We start from the raw sequence: 20,761 nt of genomic DNA on the forward strand, positions 1-20,761 counted from the left end.
AAAAACAAAAACACTCACTGTTGCCCTCATCCACTCTCGGCTTGATTATTGCAACTCGCTGCTGATCAGCCTCCTCTGCGCCAGACTCTTCTCCCCCCCGCCCCTCCAATCCATCCTGAAAGCAGCAGCCAGGATCATCTTCCTGTCCTGCCACTACTCAGACGCCTCTGCCCTGTGCCGGTCACTGCATTGGCTGCCTGTCAAATACAGGCTTCAACTCAAACTCCCTACCTTCATCCATAAAGCTCTCCCTAGCATCGCACCACCCTACATTGCTTCCTTCATCTCAAATCCACCACCAAGACCACGCCCTCCGCTCTGCTAACAAAATCAGATTAAGTGCCCCTTTAATTCGAACCTCTCATGCCCGCATCCAAGACTTCTCCAGAGCATCACCAGTCCTCTGGAACACACTACCTCAAAACTAGCCCCAAAACAAAATTTCAGGCATGGTCTTAAAAAATACACCTCTTCAGAGAGGGATACCATATATCCTAAACCAAATCCTTCTTTACTCCACCTAATAACATGCGCCCTGTCCTGCTGCAATCCATGCTAGTCGAAATCAACCGCCCCCTGCAGCCATACCGATTTAGCCACCATACTTCTTAAGTCTGACCATTGTCTGAGTATAGCATACCACACTATCCACCTCACCATGCCGTGCACATCTTCAGCCCCTTTACCTACGGTATAACCCCACTATTCGTATGTAAGCTCATTGGAGCAGTACCTTCACCCCTATCGTTTTCATCGAATGTTACATGTAACCGTGTTTTTTGTAATTTTGTTTTTGTATCCATTCTCTCCCCCCCATTTTTTAAACGCCGTAGAATAGGTTGGTGCTACACAAAGATCATTATTGATCCCAGTGTTAGGCCACCTGCACACCGTCGAATTTTTGCTGCGGAATCTGCGGCTGTCGTCCACACCGCAGATCCACATCAAATACAGTCCATAGCATACTATGGGAAATCGATTCTTACTGGAAGTCAATTGCGGTTTCCACTTACGAATGAAAAATAAATAAATTGCAGCATGCTCCATTCTTACGTGAATTCCACGCAGACAGCATCCATTGAAGTAAATGTAAGCCACTCAACCTGCGGCCCGTCCACAATTAACGTTGCGAACAGATCACAGATTCCGCATCATTACCTAGCAACAATGCGGGGGGAAAAGAAAGATTTGAAAAAAAATTAAAAATCTGCACTTTGCATGTCCTACAGCGAGCCGCCAGGTCCATCTGCTGTACAGATGAAGAACAGAAATGACAGGTACGCACGGTCAGGGTCGGATTCCACCGTGGGTTTCTCACATTCTGTACTCCTTTGTCTAGAGGCTGATGTACTAATATGGTACTTTTTTAAAAGTTTTTTTTTTGTATCTTTTTCATCTGTGTTGTGTATGCGATGCTCTCAATAAACACAGTTTTTTTTCTTCTCGTGTTGATGCATACCATTTTCTTTTTATGTACTGTATGCTATTTGTTTTGGTGTGTCATTCGGTGCACCAACAATTATTTAAGTGGTTGCCAGCCTGTATAATTTCATTTTTCAGGAATTGGCATAAACTCATTAAAAGACAGATATGCATCGGAGGTAGAAGCTTTGATGAAAATCATAATGCAACTTTATTGCACAAGTTGGCACATTACAAAATCCATAACCTGGCATATGCTCCTACTTGTCTACGCTAGATGTCAAGGACGTTTGATGAGATTAAATTATGTGTTACAGATTGTTCTTTATATTACTTCATAGCAAAACGAAGGTAAACAAACTGTTCTCCGTGTGGTTTATTTTTTTTAAAAACAATTCTCAATAGTTTCACCCTTAGGGATCCAGCTATTTTGGGCCTTCTGGATACAGCGATTTTCTTCTTCCCTGCCCTCCAAGAGCATTAACTTTTTTTTTTTTTTATGAAAACATAAGAATATAATGGCTTGTTTTTTGTGGGACAAGTTGTATTTTTAATGGCACCATTTTGGGGTTCATATAATGCTCTGAAATATATTTATTAGTCTATTTTTTTGGGGGGGGAGAGGGGTGCAAGGGAACAGAAAAAAAAAATTTGCTTTTTTTTTTCTTCCTCTTCACAGTATTCACTGTCAGTATAAACAACATGTTAAAGGGAACCTTAACTTCACCTGGTGAAGATTAAGAAACGGAAAAAAAAAAAAATCGTGCTCTTTTCAGATCCCTGTGCACTCGCTCTCCTATACACGTGTATGGGTGTATGGGATTTTGAAAAAGAGTCAATTTTATCTGCGCAGTGTGATCTTTACTGGGTCACAGCGCTGGATCACGGGAGCAGGAGAGTAAAAACACACATCACCCGACTTCTTGTCATGTCTCCTAACAGCACCCTAATTTAGGTATGATGCTGTGGGGACGTGATAGGTTCCCTTTAACGTCATTCTGCAGGTCAAAAACACTTTAAAATAATTAGTTTGTCTGTGGCCATAACTTTTACAATTTTTCCATCAACAGAGATGTGTGAGGGCTTGTAGTTTTTATCTATTGTATTTCTGAATTAGTTTCAGTTCGGCGTCAGAGAAATAGAAAAAAAAGAAAGGAGAGAGCCTACAGCCCATATGCGGAGAAAAAAACCCCAAACAAAACAAAAAAACCCCCCAAAAAACACTGTACTGCGCATGATCATCTGCAAGCCTCTGCAGTACAGTTAAGCGAGGTACACAGTGTCACTGGCCGGGCTCACAGTCGGAAACCGCATACATATACTTAAAAACCAAAAAAGTTTGTTGGAGTGAATTGTGCCAAACTTCCAAAAATGGCACACAATAAATGTGGCGTATTTTGGACTGTCCTCAAATCAGAAAATGAAATCCATGTCTGATCTATGCTACCGAGCCCACTTGATCAAACCTCGTCACAGAAACATGCCTCCACTTTTCAAAACTGGGGAGCGACAAGAAAAGGTTTGCAATTAATATTCTTTTCTTTTGCAAAAATATGGCATGGCCATCACTTTTTGGGGGGTCAGTTTACACCAAAAACTGCTGTAAAGTGATTTATAAATGTGGTTCTCAATGTTCAGTGAAATGGACCCTACATATTAAAAACAAGATTTGGGAAACCTTTTCCTCATCTCAGAGAACGAAATCAGATGCATCCTTGGCACCAAATATTCTGCTCTTGCACGGAGCTGGAAGAAGTCTGTGTATACAGAGCCTAAACCCATACTTACTGTATATACTCGAGTATAAGCCTAGTTTTTCAGCACATTTTTTTGTGCTGAAAAAGCTCCCCTCGGCTTATACTCGAGTCAGGGAAAGGTTTAAAAAAAAAACCTCCATACTCACCTCCCAGCCGTCATCTGTGTCTCCGGCGGTGGTGCAGCAGGCTGCTTGAATTCTCTCCGCTGTCATCCCCCGCTGTCCTCTCTGCTCGACTCTGTCATCCACCGCGATCAGCGCTGTGTAAGTAAGAGCTGTGATTAGATCGAGCGCCAACCAATCACAACCGGCACTCGATCATTCACAGCCAATCAAGCTGCTTTAGAATTCTCCCCACTGTCTCCCTGCTCAGCTTTCAAATCCCCTGCCGTCAGAGCTGTGTAAGTAAGCGCTGTGATTGGATCGAGCGCTGGCTGTGATTGGCTGGCGCTCAATCCAATCACAGTGCTTACTTACACAGCACTGACAGAGCCGAACAGAGAGAAGGGCAGGGGATGACAGAGAATTCAAGCAGCTTGTTGCAGAGACTGGGAGGTGAGTATGGAGGGTTTTTTTTAACCCAGTATATACTCGAGTATAGCTCAGCTTATACTTGAGTCAATAAGTTTTCCCAGTTTTTTGTGGTGAAACTTATTGTCTCGGCTTATACTCGAGTATATACGGTACTTTTTTTTTAATTCTTTATTGCAAAAATTATTCTGTTACAGTTGGGTTATTACTTTCATTGGTCAACAAAATATATAAAAATTCAGTAAAACCCCAATATTAGAGAATTACGAAACTTTTCTCCAATAACAAAGATACATAACGTAAAACAGATTGTAATAGTCAGAACTCACGGACCTTCTAATCCCCATCTGCACTTCTTTTAACCGAACACTATAGAAAACCTCGTCTCTTCACTCAAACCAACAAATTCTAAGATATCCAACGAAACAGACAGGACACAAAGGGGGTGTACAAAAAAATACAAATAAAAATAAGGATAAATATAACTAAAGGTAATGAAGGGTGTAGGTGTGTGACTAGAAGTAAATTAAGTAGCTTGGGGATTGAGTAACAGACGATACTCCTGAGTCCTGGTACACTATCGAGTGATGCCAAGTTCTCAGAAATCTTTCTTGTGTACCCTTTAGTGACGCAGAGAGGTCCTCCATCTCCATAATCTAACTTATTGTATTAAGCCATTGATGGTGGGGCTCTCTTTCTCCAGAGTCTGGGAATACAATATCTCGCCGCGCCCACCAGATAGCACACCAGAGATTTTTTGTAGATCGCCAGTGGAATATCACTGTGATGCAGGAGGAAGAGAGACGGAGATTTTGGTAGAGGATACTGGGTGAACTTAGAAACTATCCGCTACACCTCTGACCAGAAGTCCACTAGCACAGGACAGTCCCAAAAGACGTGTGACAGCTCCGCCCTGCATCTCCAACATAATGGGGAGACTGACTGAAATATCTTGTTTAAATGGGAGGGCACCCTGTACCACCCAAAAAGCACCTTAAATCCCGATTCTTGTATTTTACTAGATATTGATGAAGAGTGCGTGATGGTGAAAATTCTATCTTGTTCCTCAGGAGTGAAAGGGATTCCCAGTTCCTCTTCCCATTTCCCAATATATCCAGGTGGTGAGGCCTCCAGTTGTGTGTTGAGTATATTATACACTCTAGAGTATGCCTGGAAGGACCCTCTTCACTACAAATGAATTCAAACTGTGTTTTTGGACAAGCAAATGCACTAGGCTGGGGCAGGGACAGGAGGAAGTGTCTCAACTGTAACGTCTGCCATAACGGGAGTGGGGCTGGGTCATTAGTCCCTCTCAACACATCCACCGGGAGCCACTGACCATCCTGTATAAAATGTTCTGCCCTAAATCTGCCACCTGAGAACCATGTACGGAATATTTTGTTCTCGTTGCCTGGGGGGAAAACCTTGGGTTGCCCAGGACCGGTAACATTGGGGAAGGCCTGGGGGAAATATCTCCCCTAGCAAATACTTTGGTAGCTATCAACAACGTGGGACCAATAGTGGGAGGATGGCGTGTTAGTTCTGTAGAGTCTTGACTCTCAATCCAGGGAGGAACTACAAGTGGCCCGGAAGCCGCAGCTTGTTCTATAGCGATCCACTGCTTAAAGGCTGAGTGCTGTTGCCCGTCTACAATACGTACCAAGTGGGCTGCCTGATAGTATTTTACAAAATTTCGAAGTCACATGCCCCGCCCCCCCCCCCCCCCCCCCCTCGCTTTTTGGTCTGGCCAATGTATTCCATGCTATCCAAGAGGCCTTGGCTGCCCAGATGTAGTAATAAGTGAGTGTAAGTGCTGGAAGAATTGTCTCGGAACACGTATAGGAAAAAGACATACTTACTTTATTCCCCGTACTGACAGCAAAAAGGAATTGGAAAGTTTGAGAACCATTAATCACCTGTGGTATCATGTAGTCAGACACGGATGGATGCTTAGGCCCAACTTTCTTATGCAATGTCTATAGTTGTACAGATATACGGTAGCATAATAATGTCATACGTTGCTACGACATATACAATAAAGCAAATCTTACTTGAACAAATATGGCGCCCTCTAATGCCAACTTCAAATCATTGAAACCACTTATCAGAGAGATTTGCTCTTCAGCGCTCAGACTTCCCCTCAACATTCCTGATTTTTTGAGTTCTACCATTTGCTTCCTGGAAGAGAGAGAACAAAAAAATCAATACCCAAGAAGGCATCGCTAACTTTATGAAGCTGCCATCAACAATGTATTTAGAGATCCCTTGGCTAAATGCGGACACGTTAAAATTGTGGCCACCACTATTCTGACTAGGGAAGAAAGAATAATAGGGTATGACATTAGTAGTTAAGAGTTGTGCCCACTCATATGTCCAGTTACAGCATATAAATATCAGCGGGGCTCCGCTGCTCAGAATCCAAGTCTATACCCGGAATTAAAGGGGTTGTCCCGCGCCGAAACGGGTTTTTTTTTTTTCAACCCCCCCCCCCCCGTTCGGCGCGAGACAACCCCGATGCAGGGAAGTAAAGAAAGTTTACCGGAGCGCTTACCTTAATCCCCGCGCTCCGGTGACTTCAATACTTACCGCTGAAGATGGCCGCCGGGATCCTCTGTCTTCGTGGACCGCAGCTCTTCTGTGCGGTCCACTGCCGATTCCAGCCTCCTGATTGGCTGGAATCGGCACGTGACGGGGCGGAGCTACACGGAGCCGCTCTCTGGCACGAGCGGCTCCATAGAAGACTGCTGAAGACCCGGACTGCGCAAGCGCGGCTAATTTGGCCATCGGAGGCCAAAAATTAGTCGGCACCATGGAGACGAGGACGCTAGCAACGGAGCAGGTAAGTAAAAAACTTTTTATAACTTCTGTATGGCTCATAATTAATGCACAATGTACATTACAAAGTGCATTATTATGGCCATACAGAAGTGTATAGACCCACTTGCTGCCTCGGGACAACCCCTTTAAGAGCTACTCAATAAGACTAGCTCTCCTTCTGCTGGACCTTTTGCTGTCCTGGTATTACAGGGCAACCAATTCAAGGAAATGGCTGTCCTATAATACTACATTTTCCATGCAGTGGAATCAGGAGAGATGGCTGCAGCTCCCACATGCCACGCCCTGCAAAATAAGCAGATTGATGGGGGTGCCGAAAATAGGACTTGGAGGAAGCAGCTGTTCACCATGGCACCTAAATTCTGGTAGAGGGTGTACATGTTGGCACATCCCCTTTAATGGATTAGGTCAGAGTGACTATGTAGAGTATCACTTGCCCTGGAACATTCAACACGTGTATATAACATGGATTTTAATGGAACCAAAACATCTTACTGAAAGAAAAAAAAAATTAAAGTGAATAACCTCTGGATAAAATCTGCTGCAGATCCACACTAAATAGTGTGGCTTTTGCCATGGGCTTGCAGCAGATTTCAGCTATTTGTGAACACATCCTAAAAAGAGCCCTTTTACACTCCAAGATAAATTGGAATGAGCATGCAACCAGCGGTGAAGTAGTGACTTGCACAGGATGGAATAAGCAACAGTTTAGCAAAATATGTCTGTTGGGGAATTGAGAATAACAGAATCCTGCCTCCAATTCTGCATCAAAATCCGTAGTTAGCAGTGCAGATTTTGCTGTGGAATTCAGGGAAGGTATATTCTACAATGCATTTGCAGCACTTTTGCCAGCAGATCTATACCTGCCCATCACAAAGAAATTATGCCAGTGGGGTATACTTGACGTCTGTCTGGGTCAGTGGTGTTTGCAAGGGTCTCGCTGGCCTCAAAGACTTCACAACTCATAGTGGCATCAAGTACACAATAAGCCTTAAGCAATATTCCTGGCACTATGTATTGCATAAAGGATTCCATATTTTAAAAAAGGCACATTAGAACCATTTCCATTTGGTCTGAAAAGCCAGTTTTCTCATAGGTGTTCCCATTTTCCAGACCAATGGCGATGTTCACATATTGCAGGTGTAAAGTGAAGTGCACAAGTGTTATCAAAAAGAAAACTCAAGATGGATACCCTAGGATCTTGCATGTGCAGCCTTCTAAAAGGGATCCTTATGGAGTTTCTTATCAACGCATACCTGAATATTCTCATAAATGCATCCTTTAGAAAGTATCCAAGAGTCACATTTCTTCATAGATGATCTAGATCACCTTGATAAATTCACAGCCCTTCCCGTTGCTTGTTTTCAGTCCAGTGAAGTGAATAGTGTGATGGTAGCAGGTCTGCATCTCTGGAGAATTCATTCGGCTGATGACAGCCCTGTAAGTTTCAGTAATAAACCTTCTTCGGGAAAGCTTCTTGGATTTATCATGACTCACACTTTTTGCACCAGAAAAGATCACTACATCTAATCGACAAGTCACTTACCGTATTTAAGAATTACAAGTCAAGCAACTTGCCACTTAAAAACGTAAAGACTTTGAAATTTTGCTTTAGAGGCTGTGGCCTAGGCAGAGATACACTTCAGTACCGCCTCTAGCTTGGATACAAGATGTGATACAGGTAGGCATGGAGGCTCTAGTACCCTGTTGTACCGCCTCTAGCTTGGATACAAGATGTGATACAGGTAGGCATGGAGGCTCTAGTACCCTGTTGTACAGCCTCTAGCTTGGATACAAGATGTGATACAGGTAGGCATGGAGGCTCTAGTACCCTGTTGTACCGCCTCTAGCTTGGATACAAGATGTGATACAGGCAGGCATGGAGGCTCTAGTGCCCTGTTGTACTGCCTCTAGCTTGAATGAGAGATGTGATACGAACAAACGGGCACAGAGACATACAGATTCTATATGGTATCCTGCAGAATATCAGTCCACATTTGCTGTAACTAAGCCTGTAGCTTGTGCAAACTCGTAGACATGTTATATTAGCAATAAATCTGGTGACCAGGCAGGCCACGGAAGTGTGAAAATGTTGTGAAGACATTCTTGTGACACCCTTGCTGTGTACAGCCAAGCATTATCTTGCTGGTATATGCCTCCTGGAAGCCTTGCCATGAGAGGCAACACGTGTCACTGCAGGATGTCCCGACACTGTTGTACCCCAGACCATCACCCCAGCAGTGGGGGCAGTGTGCCACTTCACAGCAAATACAAGATTTAGGCGCTCACCCCTAGGTCTCCAGAGACAAACAGGGCTGTTGTCAGTGCCCAAACAAAATCAGGATTCATCGCTGAAGACAGCCAGGTTCCAGTCCAGTTTTGCTGTTCACGACACCACTGCAAACGTTGGCAACAGTGGGTGGATGTCAGAGGCATTACATGTAATAGGCGATGTGAGACCAAAAGGTCCTTTAGCCAAGCACCTGGAAATGGTTCCGACAGACACAGGAGCCTGTAATGATGGTGCCACCCATCTCAGGATGACAGCCAACAAAACAATCAGAGCTGCACTTGCTTGTTAGACGATCCTCTCTATTGATGGTGTGCCAAGGGTGTCCCGAGCCCAGTCACCTTGTATGTGACCTCACACATTCATTGGTCCCAACACCTCCTGTCTGGTCAGAACTGCCCAAGTGGCGGGCAAGTCGCTGATACAATAATCCAGCTTCTCGCATTCCAATAATGTGCCGCCTCTCAATCTCTATTAACTGGGCAAAATCTATTTGATTCCATCATAGAGGCATGTCTAGTGGTCAACAAGTGGAGAGGAAAAAAAGGGAGGTCCACTACACACAAATAGCTTCTGAGAGCCTTTTTATATGCCATGGTTGAAGCCACTTTTAGAACCTTGGGTGACAAGACCATTCATCCAATCATGCCACAACTCTAAACACTTGTATATCTGCCTGAGATGTAACTGCATGTAGCAGCAAAAACGACAACTTCCATGTGCTTGATTTTTTTTTTTAAACAGTGTATTTCCAGCAGATGGGAAAAATGTGGAGTGCAAAAAAATTGACTTTATTGTACCTACATTCAACCAAAACTAGGATGCAGATCAGCCAGTGTTTGTGGATGTTGTCTTACAGTTGGTAAAACCAGTTCCTGCATATCTTTCCTCAGGCTCCCTTTATTTCCTGCAGAACACTTCAGTGTGGAAGCTGTCATTGAGGCTCATCTTTCCGTTTTGACCTCTCAGACTCTGGTTACCCCCTCTGTTGTGTAAGAGGATGAATTATGGAGCTTTCCTCAACATAAAGACCCACTGCTACAGAAATAGTTTCTATTAACCTTATCTCAACAGGCTCTGATTGACTGGAGGGTGAGAGAAGATAATAATGAATAAAAGGTGTGTCAGTTTGCTTCAGGAACCAGCCATGAATGGTGTCCATTCAAGGCTCCAGGAGATCTTTCCTCTTGGCTTGAAGTGTCTTCTCACCCTGCATGGATGTACTATTGATCCTTCAATTCCTACAGGAGACCTTGCAGAAACTATTAACATTCAACTTCTAAAGATACACGACTGAAATAATTTGTATGACAAACAAAACATTTAAAGAATCATGTGATGAGCTACTAACTTGTAAAGTACTAAAAAAGTTTAAGACCAAATGTGAAATGACATCTTCCTTCTTGGAGTTAGTCACTTTTTGTCGGATGATCAACTGTGGCTTCTTTAGGATCCTCTCACTGAGGTAGCCACTAAGTGACACTCATTTTCGTTTTTTCGTTGTAGCCATTGCATCTCAAAAAAAAAAAAGCTGGACAGATATGTAAGCTTTTCTTTCTCCCGACATCCTCACCTGAGGCTGTCCCTGGATAGTGGTGTTCTAGGACTTTGCCCTCTGTTACATACAAGGTTTCTTCCCCAAAGAACATTATCAGAAAAACTCTAATCTGGACAATTTTATTCAGAACATCCTTAATGTCTTGAGTGTCAGGAGGACAAGTGAGACCTAGATTTGTCTACAACAAAGAGGTTCAGATTGTCATTGACCCAGAAGAGGGTATTCAAAGCTTCAATATGTCTCTCTGACAAGATATTATCTGCCATCTCCAAAATGTATGCAACACAACAAACCTCTCCTCCTCTTACAGTAAAGGCCCATTCTGCCAGTTCAGCTCCACCTCATGGATAGAAGGGCCCATGCCTGTCTTTAGTAAATCTGCAACACAACCTCCTGGTCCATACAGTCTTACTTTGTGTAGCATAAGAGAGTCAACATCAAGGCATCAGCCTTTGGCAGGGAAATTATAAGTACAGTTTTTCAATATTTACCTCTCCCCTTATTTTGCTATAAAAATCATACATATACCTTTCCAATAAATTAGATTTGTCTCTATTAATTAGATGTGAGAGAGGGTTCTTCTAGGCCCACAATTAATTATGCTAATTTCTCAAACATTCCAGGTGGCCAGTCCTAGGGTGCAGTCTACGGGACAAAATATCCCTTCTGTGTTGCCTTTGGACTCAGAAAAGGTCTTACCTGTGATTTTATTTTCCTTATTGCAACACTGGAAGTCTATCACTCCTGTCACTGAATCTAAATCCAGTTATTAACTATAAACCAGATATTTCATTTTCACAGGCAATAGTGGAAGTTACTTATATTGAACCCCTGCCAAGTACAAACTGGTTATCTCCTTTGGGGTAATATTTGATCTTATCTTAGATGAACTCAGCTAGAAATAATAGTAAACTAAACTTGATGGACTTTGTCACCTAAGCAGTGTCAGCCTGTGCCAGATACACTGCCATTGTACAGAGGATTTAGGCCGCATCACTGTAAGGCCGCCTGCAGGCGGCCGGGTCGGATCCCGCTGCGACAGTTCTCACAGCAGGATCCAACCCGCGGCACTGCAGTGACCAGTGCAGCTCACCCACTTCCGAGTATGCTCTGCGATGTGCCGGCTGCCACCTAGCCGGTGCATGCGCAGAGAGGAGGTGGCGTGTCGGTAGTGACATTTCTGTGCGGGCCTCTGCGAGACCCACACAGAAATAGAACATGCCGCGATTTGTTTTCCGCGTGTGTTTTCACTGCGCATGACTGACTGTGAGCGTACGCAGTCATCCACAATACAGACAAAGAGGTACATGGGGCCATATCCAGATTCCACTGAGGGCTTCCACATGCGGAATCCAGATCGCCCATGTGAGACTGGCCTAACAGATTTCATCCACATGCTGTGGAACTATCCCATGTGGAATTTGACATATGCAGGATGCAAATTTATGTTGCAGATATCATTGCGGATTTCAACCTTCTCAATAAGTGTGGTTATGTAATACATGTGGTTTATCCCCAACAATCCACCGTAAATGCCTCTGCAAGTTTGGGGCCAATTTTTTTTTTTTTTTGCACTACAAATTATCCCGTGTGCCTGGGGAAAGGTAGCTACTGAATCTGGCCAAATTCCCTAGTTTTGTTAATTGGGCAACACTGTTTTGGCAACTGTCTGATCGTATTATTTTAGCAAGGTTATTTATATACACTGAATGGCAAATTTACTAGAGGCCCCCGAATAGTAATACATTGGACTTCCTTGGGCATTTAGATCTGCAACAATCCATCATGACAGATTCCACCAGATGTTGAAATCACTATGCAAGAATATTGACTCATGCGCACTGGAGAGCTATTGCAGTTGGCACAAATTAGACAGAGGTGCTGACATGCTCTGATCAGCTGACAGGAAAGGTTCATCGAGTCATGCTGCTTGCAACAGTTTCTGACCTCCAATCAGCACAGTGCAACAGCAATCTAGGTTCATCTGACCAGGCAATGTTTTACCACTGATTAGTGATCCAATTTTTGTGCTCTTTTCTTGTACTCGATTCTTCCCATCCTGTCTCTCCTAGACATCAATGGTGCTCGAACTGGTCATCTGCTGATATAACCCATCTATGCTAAGGAATGATGAGTTGAGAGTTTGGACATGCTAGTTGGAGCACCAGAGTTGCATTCGGTTGCAATTTGCTTAACCGTGCACTGCCTGTTCATCAGAACGATTTGACATCCTCTTCTGATCCCATTTCTTCAGGTTGGATGAGAGGTTAATGTTCACAGGATTGCCTTTTACTGGATATTTACCTCGATCACATCATTCACAATAACCTATACTCTTGACATCAAGCTCTCAATGTTCCTATTCTAATGTGGATTCACACTCAGTGATCCATGGAAAACTTGCTCCATTCACTTTATGCTGCACTGCGGGGTCATGGGACTCATTTCCATACAGGGAAGCCCCAATCATGAAAGTTCAGGCGTCTTTGATCAAGTGGCGATTCATTGTAGGTATTGTATGACAGCTATTTGTGCACTGTAGCATTACATAATCTGGGTTGTGAAATGATGAGGACTTGCTTATCTAATCACTCCGCTACACAGGTTAACCCTGCAGATGCTGCAGTCATTGATGACCATGGCATCTAAATCTTTTAATTTGTTTTTTTTTTTTTTTGTTAGAAAAAAATAAACATTTTTTGTTTACGCAGGGCTTTACAAATTTGGAAGAAATTTTTTTAAAAATAACCAGTCCTATAAAATGACATTCATCACGTATGGAAAAAAACTCCATTTAGGAAAAAAATATAAATAAATATACCCCCAAATGGTACCAATAAAAACTACAAGTTGTTCCACAATACAGGCTTAATACAGCTGTCAACTGCAACAAAAAAAAACAAAAAAACAACCTCCCTGAAATGTGAAGGTCACAAATTATTTGTGTTTAAAAAGAGAAAAAAATTCTATGTATTGCGCAAAAGTGGGAAACTAAAATTTGGCGTTGTCATAATTGTAATGACTAATAGACTAAGGCCTCATGTCCACGGCTAAAATACATTTAAAATCCGCAGCGTTTCCCCCGCATGCGTGATCTGCGCCCCATAGGGATGCATTGGACACCCGCAGGTAGTTAAAGGGGTTGTCTGGCGCCGAAACGGGGTTTTTTTTGTTTTTTTTTTTGCATAGGCCCCCCGTTCAGTGCAGGACAAACCCAAGGGATGTGTTAAAATAAAAAACAAAAAAAAAAAACATTTTACTCACCCGCATCCCCTCTCTGCAACTTCTTCCTTCTTTTCCTCCAAGATGGCCGCCGGGATCTTCACCCAAGATGCACCGCGGGTCTTCTCCCATGGTGCACTGTGGGCTCTGTGCGGTCCATTACCGATTCCAGCCTCCTGATTGGCTGGAATCGGCACACGTGACGGGGCGGAGCTACGCGATGACGCGTAGAAGGGGGCGGAGCCAGAATGCGGCTCGTGCTCGGACCGACCAGAAGGGAGAAGACCCTTCTGCGCAAGCGCGTCTAATCGGGCGATTAGACACCGAAATTAGACGGAGCCATGGAGACGGGGACGCCAGCATCGGAGTGGGTAAGTGTATAACTTCTGTATGGCTCATATTTAATGCACGATGTATATTACAAAGTGCATTAATATGGCCATACAGAAGTGTATAACCCCACTTGCTGCCGCGAGACAACCCCTTTAAATACATGCGGATGTCATTTCCCCCTGAGGCGTGGATTGCGTGTGCGGGAAAAACACCCGCAGCATACTCCATTTTTGTGGGGGGTCTCCCGCAGGCTTCTATTGAAGCCTATGGAAGCCGTCCAGATCAGCGGCACACCCGCAGCTGAATTCCTGCTCTCCGGCACGGGAGCACCAGAGAGCAGGAGTTAAAAAAAACAACAACTGAGTGCCGAGCACATCCACCAGGCCGAAGAAAGAAGATCTGGCCGCAGCGGAGGGCAGATACACAGTGTCCGAACAGGTAAGTAATTCTTCTTTTTAGGCCTCATGTCCGCTGGAAAGGAGGGACCCGCTGCGGGATTCTGCATGAAGAATCCACGGCGGGCCTGATTTTCCCCGTGGACAAGAGGCCTAAAAAGGTAGCATAATATTTATACCACACTATAAATCAGGGGGAAAAAAGGAAGTGACTTTTTCCATTGGTCCCAGCAAAAAAAATAAAATAAAATAAAAGTGGAAGTCTTACAAAATGTACCGGAAATTTGTTCCTATAAAGACTAGAACTCGTCCTGCTAAAAGAAAAAGATGTTGTAAACTGTTACCGGTATATACAGTTTAAACAGATGACATATTGTATACAAGTTACTAACCAGCTTCTTGTATTTAACTCTGCTGCCCTCTGATGGGCAGGAGCAAACATGAGAAGCTGAAGAGCTGCATGGATGGAGAGACAAGATAAGATTTTACAGCCTCCCTGCTCCATCTATGGACGGCACTCTTCTGAGCAGAGACCAACATAGAAATCATAGGGACCCACAGCAAGAGGAGATTGGAGGCACGGCTCTGAAACCTCACTAATTTACCCTAACTGTATGTTGCAAACAGTTAACAAGTGCTGCACAAAGATGGCACTCAGTCCGAACACCATACTGTATTTTTCAATAGTTTTCAGAGTAGCATCGATACATTGTCTAATCTCCTGCTTCCCTTTACTTGATACAATTGGGCTGCCTGCACCAATCACAAAGAGGTGCATAGGAGTTTATATAACTACTATTGACGTCAATGGAACCTGTAAAATTCTCTATGCACCGAGCTCCCTCTAGTGGTGACTGCAGCATAATGCTATGGATTTATATTGGGAAGTAGGTGGTGTTCAAAGCTGCGCCCCTTCCTCATCACAGTCCCCAGAGTAGTGGTCAGCCCTTATTGCAAGATCACCAATGCTTCGGAGCTCCTGAATGTGATTGTTCTCAGCATTAGAACACGTACATATGAAAGGGCACATACATGGTGTTACTATATTAAAAGGCAACTTCAAATCTCAAACGTCATAGACTTTGGGAGGACAAGTTTATAACCATCTTTGACACTTAAGACGGGAACAAACATTGGAGATGATGAGAAATCTATAGCAGAGATAACACACAGGCCTGGTGACCCCCTAACACCAATTTAGAGACTATAAAACTTTCACATTCTTATCAGTGGAATATATATATTTCTATGCGTCTTCAGATCTATTCCGTTAAGCCTGAGGAAGAATCCCAAGTAGGTTTCGAAAGCTCGCAACATCACGTATTTTTGTTAGCCATTAAAAAAGGTATCATATCTACAAGTTTTCTTGGTTTCTCTTACTGAGAACAATCACATTTTGCTCTACTGGCCAACATGGTACTAAAACCCTTTTTCCGCATAGATCTATAATGCATTGTACATCAGTAATATTTTTTTTAATGGAGAGTGTCTTTAAAATTTGTTTCGTAAATCCAGTAGAATCTCTTTGAATATGGTATTCTGCACATTGGGGAATACAAGCAGCTATCTTTAAGTTCTCCGAATGTGTAATAGTAGACCATAATTATGATGTGCTGTGCACAATACGTGACAGTCAATCGCTGTTATAGTGGTGATGCCAGTATGCATGGCTTGTCACTAGTGGGTATGAGAGACGAGTATATGACACTCATGGATTTATGAAAAGATTGGAAAAATGAGCTCAGATTATGAGTTTTTTTTACAAAAGATTTGATATACTACATTAGTATACTATTAAAAGGCTCTGTTCACATTAGTGTCATGGTTTCCATTTATAACGGCAACCATGATGCTGCGACAGATCGGTCAGAATGTTTCTCTTAAAAAAAAAAGTATTCTTGTAGATACGATACCTTTTAATGGCTAACAAAGATGAGGTTACAGCGAGCTTTTGAGCTTACTTGGGGTTCTTCAAGTAGGTTCTAAAGCTCGTTGTAACAATCTCTTTTTGTTAGCCATTAAAAAGGCATATCTACAAGATCACTTGGCTTCTCTTACTAAAACAATCATATTTTGCTTGACTGGCTAACGTGGTACCAAACTTTCTTTTTTACCAGATCGGTCAGATACAGTGAACAATCCAATTGAATGATAATGAAGTCCACAGGCGATGATCCGCCAGTGATAAATTGCCGGCGGATCACGCTGTGGAAAGCGCAGCGCCGGAATCCACGAGCGGAGAATCATAGCGATGTCACACTGGCATATAAGCGGGTAACATAGGCAGCGAGCTCCCCCTGTGATGTTATCGGCCCTCCACTATCCATTTACGAAGGGCCTTCTGGTCTCCCATGGCTTTTAATGGCAAAGGTAAGAGAATACGCTGCAGTACAGTACAGGCATACTGCAGTGTATTATCTGAGTGATCATAGGATAGCAGGGTCATAAAGGTAAACATCATATTTAAACAGCCACCAAAAAAAAAAAAAAAATATTTATATATTATATATTTTTTTTTTTTTTTTTTTTTTTAAACTCACTCATTCCAGCAGTGTCTGCTGCCAGAAAGTGGAGCGTGTTCCAGCTACTTGACTTTCCAGTAACCCGAAGCACTGCAGAACATCTAGCAGCTGGAACACATCGGTTTGCGGTGGCGGGCATGATGGTGAGGACTTGTTTTTGCAATGCACGCCTAGCACTCCAGGGCACAATAGCAGCGGTGATTATGTAAGTATTTGCTAATTGTTGATATTGTTCTGCAAATACATGTGCTTGAGAAAGGTGGGAAGTCCGCATCCCCAAAATACACTGCACAATGTACTTGTGAGGGATATACTATGGATCCGAGATTACAACATGCAACCGTGCTCCAATTCATTGAAATGGGCAAGTAGTGTAATTAGTTTAATATTTGCCCTTTCCTGCACAAATGCACCGAAAGAGAACATGCTGCAGATTTGTTTGTGCAATCAAAATGCTTGCGCAAAATATGCTTATGTGATTCACGGCCTGATATCTTAATCGCCCATGTGAAGTTAGCCTTAGTTTGTTATTTAATGGACTTTCCATCCCTCAGCACTTTTAACTGAGTGTCAGGAAACTCCTGTAAAATAACTAATCTTTTGTTCTTATGTCAGATTTTTCAATTGCCAAGCCTTGACTCCATACATCGGGCCTACTTTGCCAAAGCACTGGGACCTTCTCTGTGATAGTACAGGTTAAAAGTGAGGCGAAATGCCACTATCCTCTAAAAGTGACTAAACTTTACAGATTTGGTCCTGGGCTATAATTGTGTAAATGTATTGTGAAGGGGATATCCTATTCAGTTTAATAACTGGTTTCACAGACATACCGCAAAACGTGCAGCCTTGAGGCTATTTTCTGGCAACTCACATGCCGTATTGTCATGTTTAAGAGAAGGTAGGAATGCAAGACAGATTTGGTTCCAGCAAGGTGTGCCAGGCATGCCCTAGCACCTGCATAGACGCACATATGTCCTGGCAGCAACAGACCCCCAAGATGTATGGCATATGTTAATAGAATGCTCATGTTTGGAAAAACATTGATTGCCCAGAAACTTTGCAGATACTTTGCTTTAGGCTAACTGCACACAGGCAAGCGTGATATCGGGCAAAGAAACTCTGTCCAATACCACACTCGGCAACGTGCGTTGTACCCGCAGATACGAGCCGATTTTTCAGGTAAAAATACCAAGCATTACTCCTGTGAATTACCAATCAAAAGTCGTGTGAGATTAGTGCTTGTGTGAAACCGGCCTTAGGCTCTGATCACTTGTGTTAATGGAGTCCATTTAGTCCAGAAAAAGTTTGCAAAAAATGTTATCCTCTAGGCCGGTGTCGCAGGGGTGCAAGCGCATTTACACCGCATATTTGCGCAATGGGCATTATGTATTTGCATGCCCATGTGTGTTTTACTGTACTTTTCGCATGTGAAAATTGTGCGTATTTGCACATAAAAAACACACAAGCATTCTCCCATTTATTGAAATGAGCAATTAAGTTAATTAGTTCAATATGTGCCATTTTCGTGCACAAATGCACGGGACAATAGAGCATGCTGTGTATTTTTTGTGTGAATTAAATACATGCTCAAAATATTCTTATGTGAACAAACCCATTGAAATCAATGGTAAAATAAATTTGTGCCCACAAATATTTTTGTGTGACACAGGCTTTAAAGGGCAAAGTATAGCAGACCTGTTTCTTGCATCATACCTTATATCCTCCAAAGCAGCGGTGACTTGTTCTTTCACAATATCGTAGAGTCTAACTGTAAAACCACCACTTGCAAACACCATGGCCCAGCTGCGACCAATGAGACCACTGGGGGGAAAAAAAAAGTATATATATTAGTATTTTATATTATTATATATTCCATAAGTCATTAATTGTAGGATTATGTATTTTTCTTTGGCTCTTTGTCCAGGATTAGGAGAAAAAAAAAAAAAAAAAGCCTTTTACAGGAATCACACCACTTCTGTTAATTGGCCCCGTCTACGAGGGGGTGCTGATAAGTCTTTTTTTTTGTTTCTATGGTAATGAATGTTACATCACATGAAAGCCTTATGTGTCTAATATAGGTTTTTGAAAATTTTGTGTTTGTAGGTTATGGCAACAGTGATCTTGGCACGTGGGAAAACAAAATGGCGGAGTCTAAGGATATGTTCACAGCAAATGAGAGCAGAGAAGTGATAAAATTCTTGTTTCTGCAAGGAAAGTCTGAGAAGGATATTCATGGTGATATGTCGCAGACATTGGGGGGGATCAATGTCCTTCATAGTCTACAGTTAAGAACTGGGTTGTCAAATTTAAAATGGGCCACTTCAGCACCAATGATGAGGAACGTCCTGGATGACCGAGAGAGGTTGTTGTTCCGGAGATCATCGATGCTGTGTACAACCTCGTACTGGAGAATCGGCAAATTTCAGCTAAAGGTATAGCAGACATCATGGGGATTTCTCGTAAATGTGTTTGTGTCATAATCCATGAACGATTGAACATGAAGAAGCCATCTGCAAAGTGTTTGACAACAGATCAGAAAAGCAAGCGAGTGAAAGCTTCTCAGTCCATTTGTCAGAGTTTCCGGACTAATAGGAACTTGCTGGAGCGACTGGTCACTATGGATGAGACCTGGGTTTATTTGTATGACCTGAATCACAGTTATAGACTAAAAATTACAAACTTTATTGGAAAATATCTAAAAAACATGGGCTGACACACACACGTTACATATAGACAAACAAAACATCCAAATGAAATTTTAATAAGTGCGCATCGCCGTTATGTACCAACCACATGTGATCCGCTAGGGGGGTGGATTCGTGTCTTTCGATGTTCCCCACATGGCCAAGAATCCTCCGGCGAAATTCCTGGATTGTCTTGCCAATGTAGTTTTTTGGGCATGGACATGTGGCCATGTATATCACATTTCTGGTCTTACAATTAATAAAATCGTGACATTTGTATGTGCGATGGGAAACAGCACAGGTGAAGGAACTTGATTTCTGGATGAAGGGGCAAGCAGCACAAGAGTGACAGGGAAAAGTGCCTTTTGGACGATTCGATCCTAGCCAGGTGATTTTGGATTCGTCCGGTGGTAAATGGCTTTTGACCAAGTGGTCCTTTAAATTATGGCCTCGTCTGTATGTTATACAGGGTTTTTGGGAAATGTACTCACTGATATCATGATCATTTTTCAAAATGTCCCAATAGTGAGAAAGAATATCACGTATCTGGGGACAGGCTGTATCATATGTACCAATCACTCTTGGAGAGTGGTCGGTAGGACGTACTTTTGGTGTTAATAAGACGGTACGTTGTTGTTTGGACGCATATTGATAGGCCTGGAGAATTGTTTCCTCTGGGTACCCTCTTGAACTGAATCGTTTCATCAGTTTTTTGCTCTCTGAGAGAAATGTAGTTTCATCAGAGCAATTCCGACGTAACCGAAGAAATTGACCCTTCGGGATACCACGTTTTAAAGGGGTCGGATGGTAGCTCTGCCACCCCAATAGACTGTTGGTAGCAGTCTTCTTTCGATAAAGAGTGGATGCGATGGTACCATCCTCATTTTTGACAATCTGGATGTCAAGGAAGGGTAATGTCGTAGCACTAATCTCGCTAGTCACGCGTAGGTTTAAGGTGTTGGTATTTAGTGTCTCGACAAAGGTCGCAAAAGAAGAAGATGTACCCTTCCATAGGATGAGGATGTCATCAATGTAACGTAACCAGAGTACAATATTGTCAGACCACTGTGAGTTGTTGTATATGACCTTTTCCTCCCACCAGCCCAGGTACAGATTAGCATAAGATGGGGCACAAGGCGTCCCCATCGCTGTACCCCTGAGCTGGTGGAAGTACTCAGAGTCAAACACAAAATAATTGTGTTTAAGGATAAAC

At 42.9% G+C, this 20,761-nt stretch overlaps 1 protein-coding gene across 1 annotated transcript in view; it reads right to left on the reverse strand.

Moving 5' to 3' along the window:
- CRYL1 (crystallin lambda 1) overlaps positions 1-20,761 on the reverse strand; it is a 137,105-nt gene that overhangs the window by 102,058 nt on the left and 14,286 nt on the right. The window contains exons 2-3 of the mRNA XM_066582171.1: positions 18,578-18,685; positions 5,761-5,887 (exon numbers count right to left, since the gene is read on the reverse strand). Coding sequence (XP_066438268.1) covers positions 5,761-5,887; positions 18,578-18,685 — 235 coding nt within the window. The remainder of the gene's footprint in view (positions 1-5,760; positions 5,888-18,577; positions 18,686-20,761) is intronic.

The sequence above is a fragment of the Eleutherodactylus coqui genome, chromosome 1, assembly GCF_035609145.1.
Source record: "Eleutherodactylus coqui strain aEleCoq1 chromosome 1, aEleCoq1.hap1, whole genome shotgun sequence".
In the NCBI taxonomy this organism is placed as follows: domain Eukaryota; kingdom Metazoa; phylum Chordata; class Amphibia; order Anura; family Eleutherodactylidae; genus Eleutherodactylus; species Eleutherodactylus coqui.